We start from the raw sequence: 17634 nt of genomic DNA, 5'->3' as shown, positions 1-17634 counted from the left end.
GAGAAAGTTTGCATGAAATCCAGCCGACTGGTGACAATTTAAGTGCGAGGGCCTGATAAAGCTCACACAGGCAAGAGGCTGCTAGGTGCAGTGCACAAATCTTAGATATGACAGGAACTCGTGCAGGTCCCGTTCGTGACGAATGGCTGCGGAGATGCAGGGTAAACTGCAATGGGATGACAGTTTATGTAATTACGAGTGTCGTGACGTATGGCCTTTTCCTCCAGGAGCCCAGTCCTGCTGTCTCTCTAATGAACATATATAGCTACATTTAAAAGTCTGTGACTGTATAATGTTTAAAAACAGGGCTGGGGTCCACTAGGGGGCCTCAAGATGACTTAAGACCAGTTGGCATCAAGAACAATAACAACATTAGCGTCTACATCAACGGACGAGCATGTTTTGTTCTATGTAAGCATCCGGTACTTTAAATGCTTGAGTGATTTAAAGTTGTGTTCATTGTGATTGTGGATTGTCATGTTTTTGTATGTCTTGTATGATTCCAATGATATCGTTTCTTTGTGTTGTTATTGTTATATTTGTTTTTTGAACCAACTTTATAGATATATATCATCATCCATGGTGTGAATCGGCCTCTAAAATAAAATAAGACAAAGCAAGCTTTAAAATAAGTCGAATCCATAGACTTCTGGAATTGTACAATTTAATTATTTTCGTCACTTTAATTTTTAAATCTTCTAATTTCTGTAAATTTAGAAGTTAACATTTTTTAATCAAAAAGGTTGAGAATAACTGATTTAAAGCAACACTGCTGAAACAGCTTAAACCAGTCTAAGATGGTTTTCTGGTCTCAGATTCTCTTCTAGCCTGGTTTGTTGATAGAACTAGTTATAGAGAAGCTTGAATAGGCTGGAAGGCCCCTTCAGTCCACAACACAACTATTCTAAAGATATTGTTGTAATCACTTTCAAAAAGATTTTTTGAAATCCAGCCGACTGGTGACAATTTAAGTGCGAGGGCCTGATAAAGCTCACACAGGCAAGAGGCTGCTAGGTGCAGTGCACAAATCTTAGATATGACAGGAACTCGTGCAGGTCCCGTTCGTGACGAATGGCTGCGGAGATGCAGGGTAAACTGCAATGGGATGACAGTTTATGTAATTACGAGTGTCGTGACGTATGGCCTTTTCCTCCAGGAGCCCAGTCCTGCTGTCTCTCTAATGAACATATATAGCTACATTTAAAAGTCTGTGACTGTATAATGTTTAAAAACAGGGCTGGGGTCCACTAGGGGGCCTCAAGATGACTTAAGACCAGTTGGCATCAAGAACAATAACAACATTAGCGTCTACATCAACGGACGAGCATGTTTTGTTCTATGTAAGCATCCGGTACTTTAAATGCTTGAGTGATTTAAAGTTGTGTTCATTGTGATTGTGGATTGTCATGTTTTTGTATGTCTTGTATGATTCCAATGATATCGTTTCTTTGTGTTGTTATTGTTATATTTGTTTTTTGAACCAACTTTATAGATATATATCATCATCCATGGTGTGAATCGGCCTCTAAAATAAAATAAGACAAAGCAAGCTTTAAAATAAGTCGAATCCATAGACTTCTGGAATTGTACAATTTAATTATTTTCGTCACTTTAATTTTTAAATCTTCTAATTTCTGTAAATTTAGAAGTTAACATTTTTTAATCAAAAAGGTTGAGAATAACTGATTTAAAGCAACACTGCTGAAACAGCTTAAACCAGTCTAAGATGGTTTTCTGGTCTCAGATTCTCTTCTAGCCTGGTTTGTTGATAGAACTAGTTATAGAGAAGCTTGAATAGGCTGGAAGGCCCCTTCAGTCCACAACACAACTATTCTAAAGATATTGTTGTAATCACTTTCAAAAAGATTTTTTCCATCTGATGAAAGATAAATACATTGACAGCCAATCAGAATTCATCCTGCTTTAACGAGATTCAGCATTTAAAGTGCCATAAGAAATAATTGCAGCACATGCTTATAATAAACAAACAATATTGTGCCCTGGTGAAGATGCTAATATTGTTGTTGTCTTTCTTGGTGTAAACAGGCCTTAAGAATAGGGTGGATGACCAGTTTAAACCAGCTTTTATTAGTGGACAATCCATATTTGGTGAACTTTCTCCATTCAGTGCATCTGAATTTTTGAAAAATCCCACATTGAATCCTAGTGACACTGTGATTTGCAAGTCTGCAGTGTTATGAGAGAGCAACGGCTGACCGATCGTGAGAAAGCCAGCGTCCACTCCCTCCAATCTGCATGATAATCAATCCAGTCTCATTCAGCCAATCAAACTGAGCAAAGAGACCCAAATTACTTCATATAATACGTGATTTAATTCAGAAACATAAATCATCACATTATTGACAGCTCTCATAGAGCCGGTGGGAAGAGGGACTGAGCGGCGAGTGAGAGAGAGAGAGAGAGAGACTGAATTAAAACCACCAGACCTCCTTTACCTCTCCCTGTGGACTCGGCAACATAATCTGAAGAGAATGTACATTTTTCATAATAGAATTAATAACCAATTTTAAATTATGTCCCCGACTTGTAACCCAAGATACATTAATTATTGATCACCCATTTCTGTGAAGAGGTGTTGTAATTACCTAGCATAATGTGACTCCTTCATCACATTTAAACATTTATATTGCTTATCTTTCCAAGGAACCCCTGGCTAAGTTTTTCCAATTACACTGATCAAATCGAGAATGTGGGGCAATTCTTCTTTTCTTCAATTAGAACTATCTTTACTATACATCATTTATGAAATTCCGTCATACCTTAGCGAAATGAGCGAAAGATAATGAATATCTGCTACTTACAGTTATGCGGGGCAGACAGGTTCAGGTTTGATGACGAGAGGATCCCATCATTCTCCAAAGTAATGTTCTTCACAGCATGTTTGGAATATTGTCATTTGTAGGACCGGTATGCAAATGAAAAAAAATCTACAGCTATTTGTGATTGTGCTCCACTTTTTTGGTTCAAACCTCAACTGCACCCTAGAATAAGCCCATATTGCGGCTTCCTTTTTGGAAATGTCTGCAGACCGGAGATGTTTCATAACCCTGAAAGTGTGTGGGATAACCTAATCAGACCGCAGGAATCCGATTTCGCTCTCAAACACAGAGTCTTCTTAAAGGCGTAAAGATGACCACCTCAGACCTGGCAGCATCAATTCCACTTAACCTCCTCGGAGATGATCATTTCCTCTTCGCCTTGAGCTTTCAATGCAATTTTAGTCAATTAAATCAGATCAGAGGACAAACGCACTCCATCATCTGAATATAAGATCCGGCAGCCGGCATGGTGCAAAGAAATTCCGAGACAAATTCACGTTATCTTGAGAAACTTTATTGATGGTTATTGTTATGCAGATCATAGTGCATGCACATACAATGACAAGGAGAAAGCCTGTCCACAACACGTACTTAAAGCAGAAAGAGCAGAATCACAGCAGTGGGTAAGATATTTTTGCCAAGTTGTGTGATGTGACGCACACAGTACACAAGAGGATATTTGCAGCTGGATAAACTGGAGCTGCTCTTTTGTTTGTATTTTATGCAATTGAAACTTTTATAAATACAAAATAAAGAAAAATGAGATATGTGACAAACACCTCTAATTAGGTATACTTGTAAACAACATGAAGGGAAGTTTTCGCATATGCACAGCCAAGCTGCGACTCTTCAAGAACACCTCGACAGCTTGTTTGTGTAGCACTTGTAAATGACATAGTTATCATTATTCCTATTTACATATAGATATCTTTTTCACAAGTCATATATTTCTCAGTTTCTCGATAATCAAACAGTTTCAAAGTGTAAAGGCTGTGTTCTAGAAAATAATAGTACAAAGGATGTCACATTAAAAATGATATCAAAACGAAACACTCGAAAGAAGCAGAGAACCAAAAGAAAACAGACAACGGAACGTCCCACAAGTGAGAAGAAGAAGAAGTAGTGATGAAAAAATTGCAGGTTGTGTGTGTGCAAAATTGTACAGTTGACAAAAATACTATGATTATATCTACATAATGATTGCATTACTTGTAAAGTGTTGATATAAATCTGTGTATGATTCCATAAAAAATGAGACACCTTTCTCTAACAGTTGGTCTACCACACTAAATCTAAAACATTATACAGTTGTGTTTTTCGTATAAGAGAACATCTTCACTGCACAGATCAAATTTAATACACTGTTAGTTTATTTTTTCCCACTCTCGTCTTGTACAAATAATCAGAGTTTCTTAACTTCTGAGAGAAAAAAAATAAACCAAACCAAAAAAAAAAAAAAAAAAAAAGAAAAAAAATATAACCGGCACTACCGTCGCCATCTGTTTTTTTTTTTAAAGTTTCGTCTCTCCCGTATTATAAAAGTCAGCATTTATATCAATCGACGTACTGGAAGTACTGCAATATAAAAAGAACATCTCGTGGTAGGCCTAAACTAGCAAGGGTCTGACTTAAGGACTAGATAATAGTTAAACAGTAAAATACTGTCATGGTGAATTTTTGTGGCGTTTCTACGAGCTGATATGTATAGTCTGAATATACACATTGAACACCCCAGGAACATAACCTTTGGCTTTGAGTAATGACTGATAGAAGACAGCTTAAATAATCGATACCTCAGTGGTCTCTTTGACCGGCTCTGTGTCTTCGCTGCACTCGGGGGACAGCCCCCGGTCTTTCGCCCACCACGCCCGTATCTACTCCTACCCACAACCCCCTGCACACTCTTCCTCTACGGCACAGATCCCAGAAACAAAAGAAACCAAAAGAAAGACGAAAGGCGATGTCAAATGGAAGCAGAAACCACTGGACGACTCTAGTCACTTACACTCTTACAAAATATGATAACCCCGAAGTGACTATTTATCATACTCATTTACATGATAAAGCCCTAACAATTTGTATCTTATTATTTTTTTTCATATTTTTAAAATCTAGCAGCTCTCTAGATCACCACAGAAACCTCTACAGCCAACAATCTATGTAATCTTTAGAAATTAAAAACCCACAATATTAAAATACACAGCACAAAATATCTGAGGTATAAGATGAAAAATATCAGTTTTTGTCTTCTCTCTCTTAAGAGATGCTAAAATGATGCACTACTGCATGTATTGCAATACCCAGGCCTCTGAATTACTCCTCCGTTACCCCCACAGGAAGATTCTCAATAGGTTTTGAAAGGTTTTTTTTTTTTTTTTTTTAGTATGGCGCGAAACGACTGTATCCACCTCGGTATATACTAGCCTGCAAAGAAGAGAGAACGAGACCCACATCATCGGCGTGGCTTCTGGTCTTGGCATCAGTCAAGGGAGCGAAAGCATTCTGGAAGAGAAGCCACGGGTTTGGACACGTTTAATTGACACAGTTCAGAGGAGACCTCCGCTAGCATTCAGGCTATTTGCCGTACATACCCCCCGGACGAAACCAATCACGTTCCATCATGCAGCAAGCACACCAACACACCTCATGCCAGAAGAGATGCATTTAGCTACTTAAAAACGTAAACGGGATGAAAGAAATACATGAGTTAACAGAGCAAATAAAAAGAAATAAGCAACGAATGCAGTTTCATATGCTGCAAAAAGCATTTTTGTCTTATTTTCCAGAGTCTTGAAGTAAAAAAGTAAAAAGAAATTCAGGTGCATTATAAAACCTTCAATTGTCTGCTCTTAACAGCATAGCTCACACAGAACAAAGCGGCTTTGTTAGTTTGCGTGGCGAATTTGCACAACTAAATTCTCCCTCACGCCAAATTGCAGATTGTGTGGATTCTTACAGAAACAACTGTATTTCGCCAGCAAAATTACACAGAGCAATAATAAATGTGACCACACCTTTAGAGAGGTTTATTCTTAAAACAAGAAACGTATAACTTTCCAACAATTCAATTTATAATAAAAAAGTAAAATGAACTTATACAAATGTTTTAAGCATTTTTACTGGAAAACTAGACAACATTTACAGATGTTATGCATCTTTGCAGTGTGCGTTCTGTATACAACGTGGACATTTTGCGATCAAAAGCAGTCCACGTACAAACAAGTCACACATCGCAGTGTGCGCCTGGAGTCTCTTGTCGGTCTTCCTCGCACTCTTTCATCACATCGTCTCTCCTCTGCTCCCTCCCTCTTTTAGCTGTTGCTACAGCACCACTTAGGCGATGGATTTAATTATCAAAATGACTAATTATTCCATTAAGGGGAGCGCTCGGCTAGGTGATATTCACAAAATTAGAAATATAATAACTAACATGCACTACACTGCCAAGAAATTAAGACATTTATCACGTTTACTGGGAGGATTAATGTGGCATTTCAGCTGCCGTTAGCACAAGAGACAAATTCAATTAAGTTTAAGTGAGGAGATGTCAGCAGTGCTAAAATCCATGCAGGAGGGAAAGGTGGGAAGAAAAGGGAAAAGAATGAGCGTACATGACAAGCGTGCACTGAGAAAAGAGCAGCAAAGGGATAAATAAAGGGGTCATCAGGAAAGAGGAAAAAAGAAAGAGGAATCGAGGCAGGTAAAGTTGAAAATTCACGCTCACCATGGCACCAACGCTGTATGTGGCTGCTGGAGCAAGTGCGTGGTTGTAGGGGTCGGCAGCATAAACTCGTCCGTAACTGTGGAAACACGGAGAGATGGTCAGATAACGCTGCCAAGTTGAAAATCGCTTCTTTTCTATGCAAACACAAATGTCATACAGTCATATACGACACCACGGACTGAAGCAACTACGTATGGTGATGATTTCAGAGTGTTTGGAAAATGAAGTCAGAGAGGAGAAGATCACATGGCTCTTGCAGTCATGCTGCACAGGTCAAAGAGGAAGACATCACTGTTTGAAAGTTGAAGGGCCACTTGTGCAAGACCTCACTAGATGCTCTGTTCACTCTAATTGTACGTTTATGGGATGCCCGCGCTTACGGCAACATCTGTTTGTATGTACAAACTTTGCAAATCGGTACCAAGAGGAATTTGCTAGCTTTTTCTAGTTCAACACACTTGCACAAACAACCCTTCAATTTTTTGTAGTTTAATTTAGGCATATTGATCAAAAAGGCAAAAAAATACATCACAGGGAAAAAAAAAAAAAAATCGAACAGACCAGCGATCAATGTTTTACAGTACTTGCACCAAAAAAACGAAACAAAACATCTGTTTATTATTCTAATCTGGGGCCGACTTTATGAAAATTGCTGCAGGATGTTTAGTGTAAATGTGAGCTTATTTTATATAAGCATATTTTATAAAGTTTTTCATAGTGTCTTTTATTCCGAGATCTCACCCTGTTCTCCCTCAAAGTTTGAGCAGGGTTTAAGATCACTGTGTTCGAAAACAACCTGGAATAAAGCCTTGTTATGCATGCATGGTGTTTCTGGACCAGATAAAGAGCCAATCAGAGGGCAGAGAAATTAGGCAATTTACATATTCTTCCACTCCTGGCGATTAAGACGTTAATCCACTGCAAATTAGTATAGACATTGTTATTCACTACACAGTCGCTCTGTCTTCATATTTCAATGCGCGGCCAAGTATTTTGTTTGACCTGCGTTATCTATGTTTACAGGGGTTAGTTTTAATGAGTATGCAGTGCAGTGATCAAACCAGGCCTGCCTCCGCTCTTCTGGAGCTAAGATTGAAAAGGTGACCCTCAGGATATAGCACCTGGTGAATTATTCCTAAAGTATTAAGTAAGGGAAAAAACGCTGATTGGATGAGTCGCCCGAAATGCAAGAGCTGGAGTTTAAATTGCCGTTTGAAGGACACTGAAAATGTGTTTTTGTCTGTTTTTTTAGCAGTGCCTGCTGGAAACGCATGACAAATTTAAGCCTAAACTCGTCCTTGTGACTATCGGTTTGTTTCTTTCTATGATCCGTTATACTAGGCTCCTCCTGTCGCCATTGAGACAGGTTGAAGTCGAAAAAAACCCTGATTTATGAGACTGGTAAGCTCTATGTTTGTTAATGAACACCAGTGACTCTAACATACAGCTAAATTAGATCTGGGCCCTGAGATACAGGTTAATAAATCTCGGATGGCTGGGATATATCTGCATTATTGACTAGATGCTCATTATTTTGGAAAATGTGTGCTCCAGCAGCGCCATTCCTCTAAATGTATTGACTTTTCCCACCAGGAGACCGAACGGACAGCTCATTTCTATGATTTCTTTAAACAATGCCGGGCTGTGCTTTAGGGGCTCTGTATGCGGACCTTCTCCGCTTTTCTTACTTACTGATTATGTCAGTTTGCGAACAGGATGCGCACGGCCTTTGGGGTTATCAGCCATTATTGAACTGGGACAATTAGACCATAATTTGAAAGTTTTTCAGACTCCAAATTACACATTCCAATTGTGTTTTACAGAAAACAGCTGATGTCTTCAAGAAAGTGCCTTCTGCTAAATTACAGCCTTGTTAGCATATTCATTTTCCCTGGTCGAGGGAGGAAAGAAAGGAAGGAGAAAAAAAGGGCTGTCACAAAATCAATGCACGGATGGACAGGTCCATTTTGCTTTCGGTATACCACGACTCAAAACTAGTAACAATCACACTTGTGTCATTCCCAAGATCTAGCCACCTACAGCCAATGTGCAAGACACCATACACTACATGAGCAACCTTGATACGACAATGACAACAGCACCACACACCTGTAAAACAATGAAACAAACAAACCAACCAAAAAAAGGCCCTCTCACGCACACACATACACATACACAGATCTAATGGAAAGGGAGGGCAATGGTGGAGAACTCAAAGGAACCATGGAACACAAGAAAGATTGAGACAGAAGAAAAAAGGAAAATCACAGATTCCAAGCTCGTGACAAGCGTGTTCATTTCACTCTTCAAGGAACACATGCCTCTTCCAAGCAGTGCCATGGGAGAGAGAAACAGAAGATGAGAACTATGAATGCGATGCCTTCCAGCTATCCTCATGCAGTACTCCAAAACTACTCCACTCGTCCAAAAAAGAGCATTCAAGAGAAACGTAGTAAGAAAAAACGTAACATCTACTAATCAAACGTGGGGCAGAAATAAGGAGACAGCCGGGCAATAGAAGCACTCACTGTCAGGCTGCATAAAAAAGGGGGTATATGCTCGCTCCCTCGTGGGTGCATCGAGAAAGTGAGGGTGATTTGGTATTCATTTATATTTATTTATTTTACCTGAGGAGGTGTTACAAGAAATTTCATCTGCTGCAACGAAGACGAAATGATTTCTGCAAGAGAAGATAAAATTTACAATACCGCCTGCTGACTGGCTGGATGGACGAGAGGCGGGGGGGAGGGAGGGAGGGAGAGGTAGAGGAGGGGGTGTTAGGGAATGGAGAGGTGGGGGAGGGGGAGGGGGAAGGATGGTGGCATAAATGGTTTTAGTTCACAAGCAAAAAGAACCAGAGCTCTCAGTGTGCGGCCCCGCACCGGTCTCCACATGGAGGAACAGGGAAGAGCCATGCTAGGGGGATTGGAGATGCAAATGCGGGAATAAAGAAGAGGGGTAAAAAAAGACATATACAGTATATCAGAGATGAGACTAAATCATAACCTCGGACTGGGGCCGATTCAATAGAAACTGCAGCTGTGCGCGAGACGCTTTGATTTAGCCACTCTAAACGTCCTCTCCTCTGTAAACCCCCTCCCTCCATCACTATTGTTCTGTAAAAGTCAAGGAATTGCATTCACAGCATTACTGAATAGCACTGGGATGGCCTTGAACGGTCACATAAAAGCTGGCCGTTGAGCCTGTTAGAAACACCTGAGACTGCGACCATTATACAAGGATGATACTGGAAATCAAACAGATAATATTATACATCAAAGCACTTATGTCATACACCATAAACTTTTCTTTGGAGAGAGAGACGAGAAGAGAGAGAAAAGCAAAACTCCCACTGTATTATGGACAGATTTATTTGATTATATTTTAAAATGTCAAAATAACAAGGTTCACTCATTTTTTACCCTCATTAAAATTTTTTTATAGATGTAAAGAAATAGATAGCACATTTTGAAAAAATCATGGGGTCAGTAATTATTATTTTTTTTTACACTTGTTAGGCCAAAACACATTAAATTGTTCAAAGTGGACCGTGAAGAGATTTATCATGTTACAAAATGTTTCTATTTCAAATAAATGCTGTTCTTTTGAACTTTCTATTCATCAAAGAATCCTGAAGAAAGTACAATGGGTTTAAATTAAACAGCACAACTTAACATAGTGTTTTAAACATAATATAAATTAGACTAATAGCTGCTGAAAATTCAGCTTGGACATAAGAATAAAGCACATTTAAATATTAAAATACAAAATTATTATTAAATTGTAAAAACATTTCACAATATTACTGTTTTAACTTTATTTTTGATCAAATAAATGCAGCCTTGTTGAGGATAAGAAAAAAAAAAACATATTAAGGCTGGAATACACCACAGACAGCACTTTTTAAATTTGAACAGATTTTTAAAACAGTAGGCATCATACACTTACTGACTTTGTAAATAGTGACATAGGAAAACTGGCCATCATACACTAAACAACTGAGGATCATACACTACCAGACTTTGAAGTCGTTCTGATCACAACAAACTCACGCAGAAACGTGTGAGACACGTGACAAATGAAAACAATATGTGTTCTAAATCGTAGAATCAAAAATCGTGTAGTGCATTCCAGGCTTTAGTTAACATAAAATCTAAATATTTACTTATGCATTTACTTTCTAAATGCATGCTTCTGGTCATCTTGCCAATGATTAATCAGTCCATGTTGTTACAAATAAAAATAATATTAGTTTTTCATAGTTTTTAATATGAATGTAAACTCTTCTTCTAAAATGACTTTTAAACCAGTAGCCAAATACATATTTAGGCAAAGTTTTTGACCAAACTCACATTCGGACTGGTTCAATCGATTCCCAACAGAAATAAACAAACAATCACCCTACATCTTATTTTATTTTATTTTTTGTTAAATATCCTGTTTACAAACTATGGAGTAAAATGGATTGAAAATGGCAATTCATGGTGAATTTAAAGAATATATATATATATTATCAGCAAATGACATATTGACTTCACATCATTTAATTTTAAAGTAATGTTGTCATCATGGCTTACTGCGAATAGTAACAATAAACTTTTGAGTGATACTACATCTGCCACACTAGGTGTCAGTAAGTTCAATATGCAATAACAACAAACAACTACTAAAACATTACTGAGTGCACCTTGAATCTTTGTGAACTGTGAACATATATTTCATTTACATTTATTTAACAGCAGAAACATACAGCATAGAAAGGGCTACAGAATAATCCTCAGCCCTGTTGTAAATAACAAATAAAAATAAATAAATACAAATTAAACAAAAATCATTTTCCAAGGATTTTTATAATGTAAACAGGATGTGGGTAAATGGTGCATTTTGGGTAAACAAACACAACTAGAATGAGCTATATCATTGGTTGCACTGCACAGGCTTCATGAGTCACTGCACAGGTGTGACAAATGATGTGTCATGGCTTGATCTCACGTCTAATTAGAGACATTGGCCGCCATATTGCCAGGCCCCTTTTTAATTGCCGCTTGGAGCTATATTTAATAACTAAATGGATCATTCGTTCCCGCTAAGCATTCAGATTGAATCGGCCCTCTTAATCATGTTAGGGGGCTTGTTTTGAATACAATGTTCTATTCGGCATGACAGTATTGACCGTCTCAATGCGCACACACAGTTACACTCACACATACACTCTAGTGAGTAAAGCTCAATGCAGACATGCATTTGAACACATGCATTAAATGGTGCACTTTCTATAACTCTTAGTGCCTTACAAAATTAGATATGTATTGGCTTCAGATATGGCCATTCATACACATTACAGACTAAACATGCACTTCATGAAGACGCTTAAGTCACAAGCAGTATTACACTGGACTGGATCACACATATTGTTATATAATATTTCAACTGCCATTCTGTATTTATTTCTTGGTAATTTAATATTCAACACTAAGCTAATCATTCAATTTTTTTCACAGTTTCCTCTCTTAATAATAGCAATCAATGGTCACAGGCACTTACAAGCAAAATGCAGACATCTGGCCAACACATTCAGGGGTGTAAATCACTTGAGTAATGGCACTTCCATCATACAAAATAAAATCATTTTGGAAAATGTTTACTTTAGCTGAAACTAAATATTTGAACCGCTGCTTAATAACATTTCTAATTAAAACATTATACTTTTTATATCAAAGTATCAAGTACATATTTCAATAGTCATCATGACGTAAATCTATTCTTATTTTAAAACAAATATACATTACCATTCAAAAATATGGGGTCTGTGAGTATAATGTTTTGAAATAAGTCTCTTATGCTCACCAAAGCTGCATTTAATCATAAATACAGTAAAACAGAAACATTGTGAAATATTATTACAATTTAAAAGAACTGTTTTCTACTTCTAAATATTTTAATATATATTAAATATGTAATATATTTAAAATAAAAGCAGTCAATACTCCAGTTTTTAGTGTCACATGATCCTTCAGAAATGATTCTAATATGCTGATTTAGTGATTAAGAAACATTTTTCTTATTATAATCAAATTTTTTTTTTCAGTCATACATTTTTCCAGAAGAAATGGAAGCTCAAAACAACAGCATTTATTTGAAAAAGAAACATTTGATAACATTATAGATGTCTTCCCCAACATTTTTGATTACTTTAATTGTCACCTTGCTAAATAAATATATTCAATTCTTTCAAATGTCCATAAATTTTGTCAGTCTTTCTGAACTAACGTCAAATGTTTCTTTCAATGTTTTAAATAAAATATAATTTGCTCACATAACTTTATTCATCATATATTCATCCTTATAAAGAGATGAAAAAAAATCATAATCCAAATCAAAGCTTTTCAATTACATCATAACTATTGTCGACAACAAACACTTGAGGCTTTACATAACTACATTCAAGTGTCAACACTATTGAAGAAAAAAATGTCCTTTTACTTAGAAATACTTTCCCTGAAGCATGTTTTAGCTTGAAAAATAGATTTTTAATCGTGTAGAATCCCATACTGTCCATCAAGTATAATTCCTCAGTGCTTTTTACACCCGTGAGCATGCCTGGTATGTGTTAGCAGCATCATTTGCTAAGAAACTAAATAAACGGCTTTTCATACAAGAGTTTAAAGAGTTGCTTTAGCTTCCTGCACAGCTGCTTCCCCAGCCCTGAGGGTTTCAACTCGGTCCAGGGAGCGCCAGAAACACGCACGATGGGCCACTTCAACCGTTCCTGAACAAGTGTCGCAGGGACAGAGGTCAGCTGACGCTAGCATGGTGGGTTGTAGGAAGCAAGGATACCGTGTACTCCTGACCCATGTGCCCCCGGCCCGCAGCTGTTCAGATGGGACCGGCTGAGCCTTGAGCTCTAAAAGGCGACTGGAGAGAAAGAAGCAGCCCTGACCCAGACTCTGCCTCCCAGCAGCACCTCCAGATCTGAGGCTGACCCTGGCCATCTCTGACAGAGAGCGAGTGAAGCTCTGACAAAGAGCAGCAACCAGATGCGATGGCTAACGGCTAACGAGACCAGCGTCAGGATAGCAGGGTGTCAGAGTGTGCTACTCTGTTAAGATAAAGCTTTGGGGTATTGATATCCGCCACCATGGAAGGCAAGAGATCAACTGCAGTCAAAACACTCACAGGATTAGCGGAGATCAGAGATGATATCTTTCACACGAGGTGATAACATCTAACAGCACTGAGAGGTTATTTTAATGGAGGCAGACTGAACGATTAAACTCCAACTGTCTTAAAACGTTACTCATTGAGACATGAATAATTTATTTTTATGAGCGAAGAGAGATTATAAGTCATTTACATTGCAAATGAATAATTCAATCGTTTTAAATCCGAAAAATGTAAAAAATGTATGACTTCTCAATAACGATCATTTATAATCTCTATTATGAAAGACTAGTCTTATGCAAACTAATTTGGATAAACTTATAGACCTAATTTGTATGTCGGGCTGTGGTTTCAATTTCCCAAAGCTGCTATTATTCTCAAATAATAAATGTGTCTAAAGGTAAACAAAATAATTCAAATGTTATTGAGAGGCCTCTTCATTTGCATAATCAATCAAGCAGTTTTCTGCAGAGAGCTAAACAACATTAAGGAAACTTTCTGAATTTAATCAGTTCGAGCATTAGCATTAGCTCTGCCCACTGGCAAAGCAATGACTATGTCTACTAGTATAACTACATTTTTAATACAAACTGAACCACAGGCAATTTTGGGGGTTCATAGAACATAATGAAAGAGAGACTAAGATCTGTATTAAAGACAAAACAGTTACAGCAATAGCTGAAACACATCATTCACGTCTGTAGCACAAGCGGTGTGGGACGAGTTATGCGCAGATGTCTGAGGGTTGAGCAATAGAAATACTGATGCTTAGCCTAGTCAGCACCACAAACAAATCTCTGTTACTAAATGTACAGTAGTGTCACAACAGTTGGTTACACTTTATTTTAAGGTGTCTTTGTTAGAGTGTCATTATACATTTAAGTACTGAGTAATATTAATAAACTACTTATATATGATTAGGGTTAGGCTCAGGGTAACTTGCATGTAATTATAAACAATTTATTGTTATTATAATAGTAAGTACATGTAACATGTGTAACAAGGACACTTTAAAAAATAATAAAGTGTTAGCCAACAGTTCATTTATTTGTTTACTGTCCAATAAATGGAACAGAATCCATGATAAATAAAAACAGAAATGATGTAGATATGGTCAGAAACATTTTAAAGCAGTATAGCTCTTTTTAAATTATGTTTAATTATAGATGAATAAATGTAAACATGAACTCTATACAACTTTCAAATGTTTGGAGTCAGTATTTTATTTTTATTTTTAATTAACACTTTCCGTCAGCAAGGATGCATTAAATTGACAGTAAAATCTTTTTATAATTTTACAAAAAATTGTTTAAAATAAATGTGCTTTTGAACTTTCTATTCATCAAAGAATCTTAAAAAAACATGCATTACAGTTTATTATTATGAAGCACAACATTTTTCAACATTTTCAACAATGTTTCAACATTTATAATAAGAAATAAGCAGCAAATCAGCATATCAGAATGATTTCTGAAGGATCATGTGACACTGAAGATTGGAGTAATGATGCTGAAAATTCAGCTTAGCCATCACAGAAATGAATTACATTTGAAAATAGAATAAGTGCGAATATAACAGTTCTTTTAAAAATATGCCGACCCCAAACCTTTTGAATGGTACTGTCCATCTTTTCTGTTTTTATTTAACATGGATTCTGTTCTATTTATTTATTACTTAAGTAAATAAATGGATAAATAAAATATTTGACTGTTTAACTTGGACAAGCTAGTGCATAAGATCATTACATGATTGCCTAGGCTGAGAGTAATAGAAAAAACAGAAAATCAGATTACCTCTATACCATAACATATTTCTCATAACAAGAAGCCACAGAAAAGCAACAAGGGCCCTTGGAATCAATACCGTGGTTTCTTAGGACGGTCTGACTTTAATCTCTGAGGACAGTCTACTGTATTTATCCAGAGAAGTCCCTGCATGTGAGGAGGACACATGTGGTTATTGAACCGATCATGAAACCACACTGATCTTAAGCCTGGCAGCAATTACAAACACTACGACATGCAGCTCATGGCAGGCAGACATCGGAAAGTGTGCCCGGGTGCGTTTGGTCCCTATTCACAGCTAATGATCTACCTTTACCGTGGACACCGGGATCTACGCACGCATAGAAACGCTCCCGTGATGATTACATAAACATGATGTAATGATGATGATCTCGGGTGAGATTCACAGCACACAACTTATCAAGAGGCATGCAGGGACACCGTTGACAGATTATGACAGCACTGCTAAGATGACATGATAATCAAGTGTTGCTTCATCTAGTTATGGCTGCACAATATCAGTTGTTGCATGTCGGATGACAGCATTACAATCATTATTTGGCATTAACAGTCATGAGCAGATATGCTTTCGTGTCATGCGAATGTTTTACAAAAACATCAAGGCTCTGAATTTGCTTTATTCTTGATTGCGTGCCATCTGCAATAAGCTTACACTCACAATTGACGAGAGAGAGAGAGAGAGAGAGAGAGAGAGAGAGAGAGAGAGAGAAAAGAAAAGGAAATCAAAATCAGCCAAGACGACTTCCTCTGGTCGCCCTGCCAATCGGGCTTTTGTCTCATCTCTGAGGAACTGTCAGGTCTATCCCACTTCATTCTGCAGTTACAGTTGCTCCGCCATGGATGCGTTTCACCATTACATTTGCAGTGACATCTCATTTGATTTAATTTGCCAATTACTGCACTGGGCACCGTGATATTCCCCATCACCACTGGCAAGGGGAATTAGGATAATAAATCAGGCTGGCCTTTTTTTTTGCGTGCGCCTGCCTCTGCTCGTGACGAAGGGAGAGAGTTTGACCTCAGAGGAGTAAAGGTTGAGAAAGAACGAGGCCGCCTCGGCGGGGGAGGTGGGTGGGTGTTAAGGACCCCGCCGGAGGGCCTGGTAAGGAGGTGTTGTCAGTGGTGTGCAGGCAGCGGTGTGTGTCTTACCTGTCACTGTAGGCAGCGGCGGTAGCAGTAGCAGGCTGAGTGTATCGGTAGGCAGCGTAACCACCCTAGAAACACAACACACACTTGCTCACATGGGCACGTCGACAACAGCTGTTTGGACTTTTTATAAAATGTGTTTGCGAGAAATAAAAGGGCGAGGGTGGGGGTGGGGAGGACGTAGGTTCGGTTTGATGTTATGTGCTGTGACAGAGACTGTACGACTAAATCTCATGGAGATGAAGAGGCATGGAGTGCTTTTGGAGAGAGTGGCAAGCGAAAATGCCGCATTCATTCGCTCGGAGTTCACGGCATCGGCGCTCGCGATTCGTCGCATGCCCCAAAAGAGGGGAAGCACATGTCATAATCATAGCTATTAAATATGCATAATCTAATTACAAAGCAGCAGCCTTATGTTGGTGACTCAACCTACTTTCTTATTCCTCTCATGCATACATCTGAGGATTAATTATGTAGCACTGTCATACTACACTACTTCTTTTTGCCAACGATGGAGAAAGGAATAATTTCAACATGTGGAACGGTAACATCAGATGTTCAGTAAGGCAAAAAGGCCAAACAAACTCATGCAGTCGAAAGCGCATATGCCTGATGATTTGAGCAGCGTTTTCCATAGTCAATGACGGTACGAGATATAGCTGTCTTGAAATACTCACAGACGGCCATTACTGTGCTCTGGACTTTTAGTTTTAGTTTTGTATTATATAACAATTAATTCCTGTTCTGTAATTTAGTGTTTCCCAACCATTTTTGTCTTATCTACCCTCACAGCCCCATCATACCCCTTTATAAAAACAAAATCAAAAATGTGCATCTGTCTGGATCAGGGATGGGCAACTTCGGTCCTGGAGGGCCACTGTCCTGCAGAGTTTAGCTCCAACCCTAATCAAACACACCTGAAGAAGCTAATCAATGTCTTCAAGATCACTAGAAAGTT

At 38.1% G+C, this 17634-nt stretch overlaps 1 protein-coding gene across 7 annotated transcripts in view; it reads right to left on the bottom strand.

Moving 5' to 3' along the window:
• Positions 1-3340: 3340 nt before the first annotated feature.
• Positions 3341-17634, bottom strand: part of LOC306865490 (RNA binding protein fox-1 homolog 1) — a 148813-nt gene continuing 134519 nt past the window's right edge. For 4 of the 7 annotated variants that reach the window (XM_079410110.1, XM_079410113.1, XM_079410111.1 and 1 more), the window contains 3 exons: positions 16680-16744; positions 6565-6640; positions 3341-5342 (listed from right to left, as the gene is read on the bottom strand). In XM_079410110.1, the coding sequence (XP_079266236.1) occupies positions 5220-5342; positions 6565-6640; positions 16680-16744 (264 nt within the window). In that variant the 3' untranslated portion in view covers positions 3341-5219. Of the gene's footprint in view, positions 5343-6564; positions 6641-9191; positions 9245-16679; positions 16745-17634 lie in introns of all 7 variants that reach the window. The other 3 variants (XM_079410112.1, XM_079410115.1, XM_079410114.1) reach the window with 1 other exon arrangement.

The sequence above is a fragment of the Barbus barbus genome, assembly GCF_936440315.1.
Source record: "Barbus barbus genome assembly, chromosome: 4".
Lineage (NCBI taxonomy): Eukaryota > Metazoa > Chordata > Actinopteri > Cypriniformes > Cyprinidae > Barbus > Barbus barbus.
The sequence above is the reverse complement of the archived record's forward strand: the minus strand, read 5'-3'. Positions and strand labels throughout refer to the sequence as shown.